The sequence below is a fragment of the Glossina fuscipes genome, unplaced genomic scaffold (genome assembly GCF_014805625.2).
Source record: "Glossina fuscipes isolate IAEA_lab_2018 unplaced genomic scaffold, Yale_Gfus_2 204, whole genome shotgun sequence".
NCBI lineage: Eukaryota > Metazoa > Arthropoda > Insecta > Diptera > Glossinidae > Glossina > Glossina fuscipes.
This window is the reverse complement of record NW_023998547.1, coordinates 575,757-590,430: the sequence shown is the minus strand read 5'-3', so window position 1 is coordinate 590,430 and position 14,674 is coordinate 575,757. Positions and strand designations below refer to the sequence as shown.

The 14,674-nt window shown below is 35.0% G+C and overlaps 1 protein-coding gene and 1 long non-coding RNA gene across 3 annotated transcripts in view; one reads left to right on the top strand and one right to left on the bottom strand.

Annotated features, from left to right (window-relative positions):
- The window catches only part of LOC119642039, a 39,146-nt gene extending 27,117 nt beyond the window's left edge, over positions 1–12,029 (top strand). For both annotated transcript variants that reach the window (XM_038041001.1, XM_038041000.1), the window contains exons 3-4: positions 7,216–9,550; positions 9,612–12,029. In XM_038041001.1, coding sequence (XP_037896929.1) covers positions 7,235–9,550; positions 9,612–11,612 — 4,317 coding nt within the window. In that variant the 5' untranslated portion in view covers positions 7,216–7,234 and the 3' untranslated portion in view covers positions 11,613–12,029. The remainder of the gene's footprint in view (positions 1–7,215; positions 9,551–9,611) is intronic.
- Positions 1–13,784, bottom strand: part of LOC119642044 — a 164,654-nt gene extending 150,870 nt beyond the window's left edge. Inside the window, exon 1 of the long non-coding RNA XR_005247925.1 lies at positions 13,506–13,784. This is a non-coding gene — a long non-coding RNA (uncharacterized LOC119642044). The remainder of the gene's footprint in view (positions 1–13,505) is intronic.
- Between the last annotated feature and the right edge of the window lie 890 nt (positions 13,785–14,674).

Genomic DNA, 14,674 nt, shown 5'->3' with positions numbered 1-14,674 from the left:
ATATTAACATTGAAAAATGAAGGCCATAAAAAATCAAAAGTGATTTTGTGGCCGCTGATGATGACAACGACAATAATGACAAGAAGGCATATACATATATATATATATATATATAGATATATGTATATATATAAACGCGTGTATGATTTGTAGATATGTAAGTGTATTATATGTTTGTTGGTTTGTTTGTTTGTTTGCTGCATGTATGTTTGCTATTGTACGATTGGTGTGGCATTGCGTTGCGTGTACCATCATCTGTTTATTGTGTATGGCCATATAAAATGAAAGTTGGACTCCTACATTCCATAAGCATCAACCTCATCATTGTTTTCTTTCGATTCAAGTGGACAAAACTTGCAAAAAAAAAAAAGCTTTGTGTGACAAATGTTGTTGTTTTTTTTTTTTTTTGCTTTTTTTTTTTTTAGTTATCTTCTTTTTTCTATTTGTTTTGTAAGCTGTTTGTTTAAATAAATACAATAACAACAAACAATGATCATCGCAAGTCGCATGATTGTTTGTCTAACCAAAACGAGTCAAACGCATAGAAGAAGAAGATTAAAAAATCTTGTTAATGTAAAAAAAAAAAAAAGAAACAAACTAACAAACAAACAAACAAACGGATGAAAATATTGAGTTTTTTAAAACCACAAATGGTCAAAGAGCGACAAGTGTTTTAAATGCACTTTCGTTTGAAAATTCTACTTCACGCCATCAATACGTTTCATTGCAATGCGATGCCATGTAATAAGTTTTGCTACAAAAAAAAAACCAAAAACCAAACAAAAACCATAAACAGATAAAATGTTAAATGTATGTATGTATGTATGTATGTATGTATGTGTGTGTGTGTGTGTGTATATATATGTACGTGTGTAAGATTTGCAATAAATAATAATGAAAAAAAAAAAAAAATTAACCAATAGACAACAGAATAACATAAATATATTAGTGAGAATGTTCGTGTTGTTACGCAATACCACATGACAGACAATTCCTGATGAAATTGAGTAACAACATGAAGCCTGCAAGCGGTGTCGTCTCATTGATCTTAGAAATGGATAGTTTTTATTGTTAGGCAATGTCATATAACTATTTTGGCCGGAGCAAAGATAACATTTATCCTAAATAACTTTATAAGTCTAACAAAGGAACTGCAGCTTACCCAAGCCATGGTGAACTTTGTTATAAAACTTTATATAAATATCTTCGAAGACTATCGATCAGTGTATTAATCGATGCAATAGATCAAGAAAAAGGTTCGCCGCCTTTACTTTACTAATTTTCTTATATTGTTACGAGATAGTAGTCACCATGTGCGATCATATTCCTCACTTAATTCATCGTCCTTATCAAACGTTTCGGCATATATCACTAGGCTTCTTCTCCTTTTCATCAAATGAAAAAAAACTTGGAAACTTAGAAAACCAATATAAGCTGAATCAGAATAAGATTGTGGCTCAATGTACAACTTCATGCCTACATACGTGCAGTGGCGCTCGAGATAGCAACTAAAATATTCTAATGACCATGACATTCAACGGCAACAATGAAAAACGGATATAATTCATTCAAAATAGGAAACGGACGACAACTTGCAAACTAATAACAACATTGAATTCTCAAACACTTCTTAAGGCCACTTTAAGTTTTTAGAATAACATAATACTTTCAATTCGAGCTATAAAGACAACTTCACATAAAAAATGTTCTTTTTAGTCTAATTACTTGAAGCGTACCAAACATTCTTCCATATTTAGAGATGAATATAAGCATTTCAGTTGTTAGTGCCTTTGTTTTCCGCACGATTTCCGCAGATATTTACTTGGCAATGCTTTAACCTTTTTTTTGGACATGTTCTTTATTTTTTGCATGTTATTGAATCCATGCAGAAATCTTTATTGAAATTGTGACATCGCTGCTCTGTTCCTGTATGCGGCAACAAGTAGTGCGTTACCGTTAAATTGGATAAGGAATGAGGTTATGATATTTGCTAAGCGAAGGAGGATGTTCTTTGAATGCATTCCCTCTTTTCGTTTTTAAAGAGGCAGAAGCGAAACAAGCTTGCGAAGAGAACACGAGAAGGAAGTATTGAAAATAAAAAATTAGTTTACAAAATTTCATTTTCCACGTTATCTAATGACATGGTTGCTCAGATTGATTCCAATCGACAAGTAATAGTTGCAGAGGCCAAGCAAAACATCAACATTGATCGAATCAATTATTTCCAGATCTTTTGCGTTGTTACCTTACGTCTAGATTTTCTGCATCTCTATCTGCTTCACATAAATGTATTGGAGGACCGAAGAAATCACGTACAAATTGATAGGGCGATCAAGGCGCTGCGCCCTAATTTTTTAAATCGACTGTAGTTATAGGAATATTAAGATTGGGATTAAAATTATTTATGTTATATAGATCGAGTAATTCCCGATACAGGTGTAAAGAACCGGGAGAAATTAGTTTTTGCTTTCTCTAAATAGGTAAAGAGGCTTAGTCTTCTGACAACTGACAACAAGTTTTGTGTAATAAATTAAACGCTTGTTCAAAACACCTAAAATGGGGTGGAGAAGAATGCATACAGGACAATAGTGCTAGGACAACGGTTAAAAAATATGTACCATATGCGATGAAGGTTGGGAATTTCATCCTGGAAGCACCACTTTAAGTCCCGCACCAATCTTGAAAGCAATCTTTCAAAAGCAATGTTGCCGTAAAATCAACATGAGACATAGTAGACATCTTGATTACATTACAATCAACTGTTTGCCACCATCCAGAGAGATTCCATAAAGTCAATTAAATTGAAAAAACCCGGAAGCTATTTCGATTGTTGTAAGAAAGGCGAAGTTGGCTTTCCTTTTGCAAATTTCTGTCCTATTTCTGCTTGAGAGATATCTTTTCCAAATGTATACAGAGATACAAATAAATAAAAACAAATAGGAAAACTGTATTCGGCACTAGCCGTATCTTTCATACACATCACAACTATCCGTCGTATACTGCCGTGTTGTCCGCCATATTTAATTTAAAACTAACGCACTTGGCTTTGTCATATTCTAATCTCCAAGTCCCTCTATTTGCCACCCAGTTGATTATACTGCTAAGAAAAAACAAATCCTACACCTTGCTGACTCCAGAGTGAAGACATTTTTCTCCAAATAAAATATTTTCATAAGAGGAATGAACAGAATAATTTCCAACATCCTATGAGTGAGTAATAAGAAGCAGAAAATATTACAAAAGTAAAAAAGAAAATCACATAACTGTTTGTATGTAGTAGTGGCTATTTTTCTACATATACTGCAGAGCTATCCATACCCATGTAAATTTTTATCGCTATACTTATTGTATGTGGTGTATTAAGTAAAGAGCAAAAGAAAAGAATTTTGTTTTATTTTTTGAAAACAGAGAGAAGTGGGCTTCGATTATGTTGTACTGTGGTCGTGTCTCTGGGCCGATTTGTCCCATTTCCAATCCCATCCTGCATGCAAGAGCTTCCAATGTTTCTGCCGAATTTGAAACTGATAGCTTTATTTTTGCGATCAGAAGAATGTTTACAGCAGACATTAAACGGACAGACAGACAGACAGGCAGCCAGAGAGGCCTTCAATGCTGATCAAGAATATATATATATATATATATATATATATATATTTCATGGCGTCTTTCGAGCTTTCGCTTTGACAAAGTCAATGTACACTTTATCCTTTGGGCGATGAATGTATCTAAATGTTGGTGTAAATGAGTAAACACAATATTAAAATTATGCATAATTTATAAGAAGCTTTCGAATAAGCCAAGCCTATGGTCATTTGATGTAATTAATCAAAGAAATCAATTGCCAATCATTTCCACTTTCGTATACACAGGTATCTTTAATATTTTAATAAAGATATTTAGTAAGAAAATGAAAAGAAAGAAATTATCTGAAGTCATGAGTAAGCGTATAATATATGTGCGCGCATAATGCATTCACTTTCAAAACAAATATTCACTTTCATTAACATCATTATGCAGATTTCGATTTCGATCGTTCGAAACGTTAAATGATGAATGATAAATGCATTCACATCGAAGAGACAGTCAAGATTTAAATGCATAAGCATTTCCTGCATGTAATGCATGCTTAGAAAAGTAACTGAAACATCTGTTGCAACACTTGCGCTCATCATCACCATCTATGTGCATCATATGCATGCAGCATGCTTTGATGTGTTGATGAAAATTGCAAATCGCTTCAAATTGTTTGAAATCATTTCACAGAAAACATTTAAAAACGAAAAATTTTCGATGTTAAAATTTAACTTTTTTTTTTTTCTTTTCTTTTCTTTTCTCTTCCTTTATTTATTTGTTTTTTTGTTTTTGTTTAATCCAATATATACACTTGTTGAACTGTCAAAATGTCCAAAAATTTGATACGATCAACATTCCGAAAACAATGTGAAAAGCAAAAAATTTGAGATGCGATTAACATTGACTTTGATTTCGTTTTATATAAACCCGATAGTGTCATGTGGTGTGGTGTGGTGTGGTGTGGTATGGTGTGGTTTTTATGTCATTGCTTGATGACGAACTGTTGTCACTACTGTTACAACTATTGTTGTGTTGTACATATTATATTGTTCATTGTCAATCAATCATTACAACACAAAAGCTAGTGAAACAAACAAATTTCAATAGAAATTAATTTTATACACAATAATATGATTTATTTTTTAGCTTTGCAATGCCGCGCGCGTTCAAATCAAATCCCTTGCCCCTTTTCCAATAGCTTTAATCAATCTTAGCATGACGTGAATATTTCTTTTGTCAATCTATAGAAAATCATAGTATACTGAATTGCATTCTCCTACTTACACTTTACTGAGATATGAAGTTACGGGGTCTCAAAGAGACAATAGGGCAGATTACATGCAAGCGACCCCGCTTAAAAAGGAGGGCAGTCTGACGTTAGTGAATCGATGGCGAGTGTGATGGGAAGAACGTCGAAAGGTAGATGACCGTTCTCCCTCATCCCAAACTTATCGTTGTGGATAAACAGACCCCAGGGGAAGATAAATTATTATCTCGCAAAGTTTCTGATCTTGGCTGCTCTCGAAGTTAACTACGTGGACTTGGTGACGAGAAATCAGCAACCTAGAGGACCATCTAGAAGCCTGCTGCATGATTGAAGGCGCTTAGAGAGGCAAGGGGTGGAGAAAAGAGGAACTATTGTGCCCACTTGAGGCACAGTAACTGCGAGAAGTCTCCGTGGAATAATACTTGGCGCGGAGGAGGAGAATGATCGAAATAATATTTGTGTTTGTAAGATAGTTTTACTAGGTGGGCTCCAGAACGACGAATAATGTATCCTGCTGGTACGCGTATCTTTCGCAGATTTCTATCTCCAGCTCGCATGGCAAAAAAAAAAGATACCCTGCTTGCTCGATTGTCTATAAGCTTCCTAAGCTTACTAATTGTTTACCATCTAATGGGCGTAATACGCCTAGATATTTGTTGTAATAGCAATCACATTCTTACCAGCGGTGGATCAATTGAGTTCGCTATTGTTAAAAAAGTCCCTGTAGATCTAACCTAGAATTTAGTTTGCGTAGCATGCAAGAGATGGCCATCATTTAAGAAAAAGCGGAAAATTATCAGTGTTCTGCTCTTTGTGAGCGGACTAGCGATTTCTCTGATTTTCGAAATCAACCTACGGAGAGAGGAAAAGAGGTAAGACAAATTTTTGATCAAGTTTGACCTTGTGGAAAAAGTTTTGGAACTGACAGGTAAACGGATAGACAAATAGGCAAACCTACCAATAGATAGATAGATTAACAGGCAAATAAAGTGGCAGACGAAACGACTTCCACGCACAGATATTGAAGGGCAAACGGACAAATAACGGACGTATATGGCCAACCCGATTCCATTGTTCGGGTTAAGGAACAAATTTTACCAAGTTTCGGAAACGTTTATCAACTCTAATCCACTTCTAATAGCAGCTATGAAAAACAATTTGTATCCATATTATCCAATATCCTCGACAAGACTCGTATGGTTTCCCTATTTACTCACAGGTAATTAACCTAATATCGAGAAGTTTTAAATTCAATCCGAGACTTTCTTCGTTCTTCTGAGTGACTAATAATATTGCTATCTTCTCTTATGTAAGGATGTTTGACTTACAGTCAAACATAAATTGCATCTTTTGCTCATAACTGACAACCTATAGCAAATATGACGATTCACTCATAATCGGCAGATGCATCGATTGTTATAGTGTACGGTGCTCCTGCTCAAGAGTTTTACACGATTATCCTTAACTAGTTGTAGTGTGTGTTTTTTTACATCAAAGAAATCAGAGAGAGAAAGATTTGTCTAAGAATTGTATATAGAGATCAAAGTGTTGTGTTTTTTTTTTTCATAGCAAGAGAGATTATTGATGATAATCAATATTTTTGAAATATTGAAAATCAATTCAAATTCATTTCATTTAAATTATATTTATAATCTTAACATTTTTAATGCCTTGCTGCACTTGATTCAGATTTCATTAATCAGTAATTAAACTGTGATTAAATCACAAGGAAAGCTGGTTAAACAGCTGCCATATTGAACGCAATGTTACCGATCAACATCACTTGTTGATCACTGTTTAACGAATAGCACATATACACGAATGCGACATATGCTGCTGCGATTCATATATATATTACGATTTTATATATATGGTTAAAGCACAATAAAATAGTGCAACATTGATCTGAAGTATAATACTCGTATATATATATATATGAATGAAATGAAGAGAAAGACTTCTTGATAACACTTTTATTTTTCACACAATTATTTATATTGTAGTGAATATTTATTTATAGGTTTACGTGCGTGTGTTTGTGTTTAGGCGTTTAATGAAAACAAAAATCATTTAAACCACTTACCAGCTTAAGCAGTATTTACCGTATTTGGTACTAAACCACCTGCTGTGTTAGTAAAGTATCTCTTTACGAAATGGTTCGAATGCGCTAAACAAGTGTTGAAATAGAGTTATAATCGTATCTTAATAGATATTGAAATATAATTTGTCTTAAGTAATTATTAAGTATTTTACAATGAAGTATGATAATGCTGTAAATTTCTATATATATATTTATGTATATGTACAAATATATATAAATATATAAACTTCTTATTTATTATTGTACCCTAACTGCATATATTCTCCACTTTAAGGTACACAACACACTTCGTCATGTCTAATTTGACATTAAGGCTTTTCATAGTCGCATTAGTGTGCATCGGTTGCACTCGAGCTGTTCTTTCGCCAGCTCAGATACCAGCGGAGACACGTAATAGTTCTTTAGAATCGGAAGAAGACGATGAACCGATTATATCCGGTAGCTATGTATTACCTAATCAAATATTTAATGATGGTAAACCTTATTATGCCAGCAAAGATCCAATTTCCGGTCAGTTGGATTTCAATGCAAAGAAACCAGCTGGCATAGAACCCACTGCCAATGAAGTTCTTAATCCGAATGAGAAAGTAATACTTACCAGTTCTTCGCCGAATATACATGATTTTCTTAATTTACCAGTCAAGTATTCATCGTCGAAATTTGTTTATCCCCTGGTATCAAGTTCTTATGCTAATCTTAAATATCAAGGTAGTAACAAGAATTTTATAACCAATAAAAAGCCAACGCAAGTAGCTCAGGTCACATCACTGCCCAATGATCAAACAGTCAATCATTTTACTGTGCCCACGACAAAATTGAAACCTGTGCCAGCTACTATGATTAAAGTATCGGATAACAACAGTAATAAGCCTTTAAATAATACTATGAAGAAACCTATAAATTCTTTAGCCGCAAAACCGTTCAACATCAAGAGCACAAATTCCAGTTCTTCAATTAACGCTACCGCGAAAAGACCTACGTCATCGTCATCCACCAAACATATTATGAGCACCAAAAAACCACAGTTATCCTCCTATTATACCACAACACCCGCTGAATCTAAGACGAGCACTACGCGAAGAAAATTTATTCCAGTCAAAAAGTATTCAACTACTACTACTACTACTACTGCCACTACTACAGCTGCTACCTCCACTAATATGCCCAAGCAAAAGGCAACTAGCACAACAGTAACATCTCCAAAACCAACGACACCGTCAAATTCTCGTTTAGTTGTAACTCCTTCGGCGGATATTTATCTTACTCAGAGTCCTTCTAGTACCTTAACCTATTTTACTACCACGACCGCCAAGCCCAGCACAAGCAGTAAACCTATACTCTTCACTGAAGATCCAAATAAGCCACCAGCCTTCAGTCCAATTCCGCAAGGCACTCGCATAACCCAACTCGATCCTGCCGATATTTATTATACTCTGGAACAAAAGAATACTGAAAATAATTTCGAACAAAAACCCTCGATGACGCTGGCGGATATCTTTAACAATTTGGCGGACGAAGAATCAGCTCTTTTAGCTAACAATCCGAGCAATCAAGGCTTTGACGCTCAGGGCAACTTAATGGGACCTTTAATTCCTTCAAAACCAGCGCCTTTTACAATGCATGAAGCCGTCGAATCGAACAAAGCAACGTATGCCCCAACAACAGCTTTTGCGACATTTGCAAATACATTGAAACCTTCATCGCTGCAAAACTCACAGTTGGGCGCAGCTACTAATAAGAACAATAGTTTCAACAATGAATATGTCTCGTATCAAGTGCAACAACCTAATATTATGCAATATCGTCCAGTACCGGCAGCCATAAACAATGTAGTAATATCGCCCGGTCAGCAATCGGCTTCCTTTGTTTTAGGCAGTCAACAACAAGTGGGTACGAATGCATTCGGTAGCGTTGAAAAAGAAAAGCCTTACGTTAACAATCCACCAGTGCAATATGGTACCGTTATTAATGAAGATATTAGCACCTTAAAGAGGGAACCATCACCAGCAGCCGTTTCATCTTCTTATCAGGACATGTCCATTAGTTCACAAAATTCCAATTACTATCAAAGTGACGTCTATAAAGGCAGTGAAAGCGTTACTAAATCACATTTAATGAATAATAATAATCCAGAAGCGCCGCCTATTCCGCCCTCACCATATCAACAGTTACCTTTGGTTGGATCGAATAATAGGAAAAAACCAGCATTAAAACCATTATCGCCCTCGGAAAAATTACCTTCGATGGGTTCGATGCAGTCGGTTAATCCTCTAGATAACAGTGACAGCATTACATTAGGTTCAAATCAAAATACGCAAGAACTTCTGGTCTCTACCAATATTCGTTTCCCAGCCATGGATGGTCAGGTGGACGAGGTACCTTCAGTACCAACCGGAGGTCCACCGTCTGGCTTTCAGATTAACGGCCATGCCCAACCCCTCAGTTTACAGCAAATACAAAGTTCCAATCCGGTTGTATTCCCGAAAACTGATACCGAAACTAAACTACAACTGAACGAGATGAATTATCATACTTCGCAGACCATGGCTGACGATATACAGATCCAGAAACACGAAGTCTTAACAATGAATCAACATCAACAAAAGTTGGTAAGTATGTGAATAAATTGAAATATGGATAGATTTCATTTCAACTATAATTCAATTCCAGAGTTTCCCGACCGCCACAGAACGGAACACGCCCGCACAACACATGATCCCCCCACCGCGCTTTCCGCCGCCAATCTCAAATAATATTTCCGAAAAACCACATCAGCCTTACGGCCCCGGTCAATACACGTATAGCGATTACACCCGTAAACCGGTGCCCGGCATAACGCGACCAAATCCTGATCGTCATTTACCGAACATACTACCACAATTTCGACCGAATGCAAAAGTTTCAAGTGGCCACACCCCTAATAATTTTAATAAGGAACCAGGAAATATACGAGTAACCGGACCGATCCCGCCGAAACGTATGCTAAGCCCGAGTAATCCACAATTTTCACGTAGACGCCAACCTTTACGTTATCCTATAAACAGAGGAATCGATTTCGCAGCTGGTCCACCGCTACTAGCACCTAATGATAATCGTCGTATCTACAGATTGTCACCTTATGGACATATGGATCGTATGCCACCTAGGCGACCTGTGTCTCATAATTTAAGACCTATGGAGCATTACAATATAGAACGTCATGCTTTAGCACCAGCCTTAGAAAAGTTACCGGCTTTCGAAGAAGAGGATCTAGTTATTAACGATCCACCAGTAACGCCCAGCAAAGAGCTCAGCAACCTTAACGAAGCCAAATTAGAAACAGTTGTGACATTGCAGATGTTGCAGTCTCACAGTAAGCCATTCTTATTGCCCGCTGTCGATAATAGCGGTAAAGCAGAGCTTCAAGTATCCAGGTTAGATTCTTTAAGCGAAGATGTGCCCGACAATTTATCGCAATCGTCAAACAATATTTACGTGGTGCTTCCGTTGAAAGGCGTTGATAATAACGGCTACAATCAGAAAGACCCATTAGAAATATCTGAGAATAAAAATGCTTTGCCAACGTTAGCTCGCATTGAGATGTCCACTAATAGTGAATACCAAAACACTCCATTTTCGGTGCTTAGGGATCGCCAGCAAGAACCCGTATTGAAAAATAAAAAGCCTCAATCGCTTCAACAAGAAAATAAACTAAAATCAAATACTAAAAACGATCTGTTTCCTTATCCGATCGAGAAACCTGAAATCAATTTGGTCGAGCCGTCAGAGTCTTTCATATCACCTAAAATCATTAATTCGGCATATAGTAGTGGAACTGAAGCGCCCATCGCCATAGCGTATACACCCACTGTTTCAAGCGAAAGAATTAAAACGAAATATCCAACTGTTTCTTACTCGGATGTTAATCTGGCGACACCGGGCATCAAGGAATTACGACCGAATACTCAAACTGAGCAGCCGCTAAATAGTCACGACTTTGATTTGAGAGCTCAGAACTATGAAAAGAATTTCATGGCTCCATTTTATCCTAGCCTTAGTCTGGGCTTAGCTACGAGAGTTCCTTCAAGCGGCTGGAATATCTTGACCTCATCCGTTGAACATAATTTATACGAAAAGAACCGCATTGATCGTTCTGATAACGTGAAAAATCTTTCGACTAGTGCTGGCGATGTTGAAAATTCGAAAACTTTTGAAATAGACAAATTCCAACCGGAATTGCAAGGAGGATTTAAGCCTATTTATCCACCAGGCTACAAATTTGACAACGAAGAGAATGAATTAAAAAATTTACGGGAACATGAAGCAAATAAAATGCCTTTGGCTTTGGCAAGTCGAATGGAAAAACCAACTAAAATCGTGCCAGAATCTGCTTTGTCGTCAGTTAACAATACCGTTAAATCGATTACAAATAGCACAGACTTTGAGCAAGAAAAATTAAAAATGTCGAATAAAACAACAGTAGCACCAGTTATTAGTAGTACGCAAAAAACGAAAAAATCTAAATTAGAAACAAGTTTAGCTGCCTTACTATTCGGCGATGCTGAAGATGAACACGATGTCGAAGATCAGCCAGCTCAAGAGTATCATCAAGCTCGTCAAGAACCTACCAAAGCCATGTTAAGTGGTCCACGCAGTATACCACGCATGGGACCACGTAGTTTGAATATATAACTATAGCGCCAAAATAGCCTATTTTCCATTTCCAATCTACCCCGAGTATATAAATCCAACCTAATTCGAGGGGAGGTTCTGTTGGTTTTCTTTTTCTTATCTAAAATTTAATAACCATTTTATCTGAATTGGTCTTACAAAGGGCCGAGAGCCCACAATTCCTCTAATCTCGCTTATCTCAATCAAGGTGATCTGAATTAAACAACATTAGGTTAGAGTAAACCGAGTTGCTAATGCCATCTTTTCCAACCATTCAAATAAGTTCCACGCTATCAGCAAATTACAGTTTTTCAAAGATTTACTGGCAATATATGCAGCGAAAGAGAACCGACAGAACTTTTCCTCACACTTATTGTTTGTTAATATTTATATAAATTGTTTGAATTTTTTATTTGTTTATTTAGATTTTGAAATTCATGAAAGAATATTTTTTTTTATTTTTTTTTTTTTTTTGAAGGAAACAACTCTTGCGAGTCTAATATGGAACTTTCTACGAAGAGAAAATAATTCCAGAAAATACATATTAGACTAGCGATTTGTTGTATGTGGTCGCTGCTCCCTTTTGCAATCGTTTTTCAAAACCATCCCATAGGCGTTATATCTAAACGTTTCTACAGCTAGTTTATTATTCTATTACTGTATAGAATTAATCCATAAAAATAAGTAAGAAAATTTCTAGAATAGATTGTGTTGGCGTCAGGCAAGGATTTTAATGAATTTTTAATAACATTTAAAATAGTTAACGTATTATGCTATAAATATAATAAAAATGAAAGTTAAACATATGTAGTAAATAAAATTATATAAAGTAAAAAAAAAAACAACAATTTTTAGAAACAGAATTTACTGTTTGCGTATTTTCTTTGATAAACAATATATTTTTCCAAGGTATGTCATTTACGTGTGAAATCTGAGGTATTGAGATATTGTGTCGACCAATATTTCGTCACATGGGTTTTATAACAAAGCGGAACAATTATGTAATATTTTTAAGCGTTATGTATCAAGACTTTATTACCTTTGAAGTTGTTATGTACGAAGACATCAAAAAACCATTAGTTTACTCTTTGGTCGTCTGCATCCCAAGCCCAACCGTATTTCTATCCACGCGCAGTACCCATACCAGCACCCTTTTATGGTCGCTGTTTTATTGAAGCAATAAAGTGCGAAGTATAACCAAACAATATAAGGAGTAAATATCAAAATTTGCAAACATATATTTGCAAACATATATTTGCAAGTATTTATGTTTGTTATGAACGAAATTCAGAAATTTAGCATGTACTTGAAAAAAGTCAGCTGCAGCTCAAAGCAGCCAAAAGGTCAACTCAGTTACGTTCCATTTATGAAATTTTCGTAATTGATTAAAATACGCAATTTTTTACATATATATCCTTTATGGAACGAACCTATCCACATCCTTTATGAAACAGACCATCCTGTAGGAATATATGTACTTAATGAAGTCTCCGATGTACGCTTCCATTAAATATGGCACAATAAAGTGCATTTTACAATGTTTGGAGAAAGCTTGAAGAGCGTAATATTTTGATTAGGTCTAACAATGAAGCCTTTCATAACAGAGAGAATCTCCACGATTCACAAAATCTGATAATTTCATTTATATCTACACTCGTCATTATAGTGGCTCACAGTCCACCATTTAATATCATACGCCATCCTATAACAATCTAATGAGGACAAGTGGTCGAAAGAGTGGTCCAATCTGCATACATCCGCACATATTCAGTATAGTATGCAAATGGTGTGGGATATAATAAGAGGTTAGTTAACTTATTACGAAGTTGGCCAGTTAAAGAAGATTTTTAAACGTTACAATAACAAAGTATATTACAAAATATTTTAATATATATTTTATATGAATTCATTTACCTTCAACATATACAGGAAAGATTTCATTATTTTTTAAGCAAAATATTTATCGCGCACGAATTAACCGAGAAACCGAACCGACGTATTTTTTAATTTCTTTTAATACACATCATAACGAAATTTTAGCCGATCACTTAACTATCTCATATTTTCATTTTTTTAATATTTTTTTTTTATTTATTTTTTTTAATTTTATTATATTTTAAATATACTATAGCCACTACTACTCTTACTGACCTTTAATGTATGGTTTTAGAAGTCTGAAATGCACAACAATGAACATAAGCTGAAACTCGAATGTAAATATATCGGTCTATAATTTCATATGAAATTGTCCAACAACGGACAATTACGTAAAAGTAAATAAAAACATCACATAAACATACGCGTTATTTACGAATACATTCGGCAAAAAAAAAAAATTATTTTGTTGTATGTTAAAGCAATGTAGCCTGCCATTATAATAACAATAATAGTTAATGAGGGTTTGTATGTTATAAAATTTTCTATAGCGCGGACTTGCTTCATATTGTATTTAATCATTATTTCATATACTATATATATGCTATAACAAAATTAAGCTAAGAAAAAAAGATTTTCATTTAATCGATCTCATATGCGAACTGAAACTACGATATATATTTATAGCAATGACAATGTAAATCTCATTGAAAAATTATTTCCATTTTTACAAGGTAGCTGGCGCTTTAAACAAAACAAACTTAAGGAAGTTTAATATTTGGTTCAATCATTTCTCATATTGCATTTTTTACGCTACTAAAGGGTAATGACTAAGCTATATTATTAACGGACACGAGTTTTCTGTTTGCAAACGCTTTATGAATCAACAAAATTCTGTATTAAAGCTAAATGAATTACTTAACGGACACACGAACCCGCACTACAGAAACAGCAAAGTACTACCAAAAGAAATAAAACGAATCGAAGAGTTAAAATTTTGACGTTGGTCCTTTTACATTTCTGCTTTTCTATTTCTACAAAATCGCTGCGTATGGCAACATCTTATATATTTGTATGAAATTATTATATATGACAATACTTTAAAGCACGACCCGTACGAACTTGTTCGCAAATTTGTCGGCTTTTTTTTCATGTACCGTTTTATCAATTTTATGAAAATTTCCAAACAGAACTATTCTTTATTGACG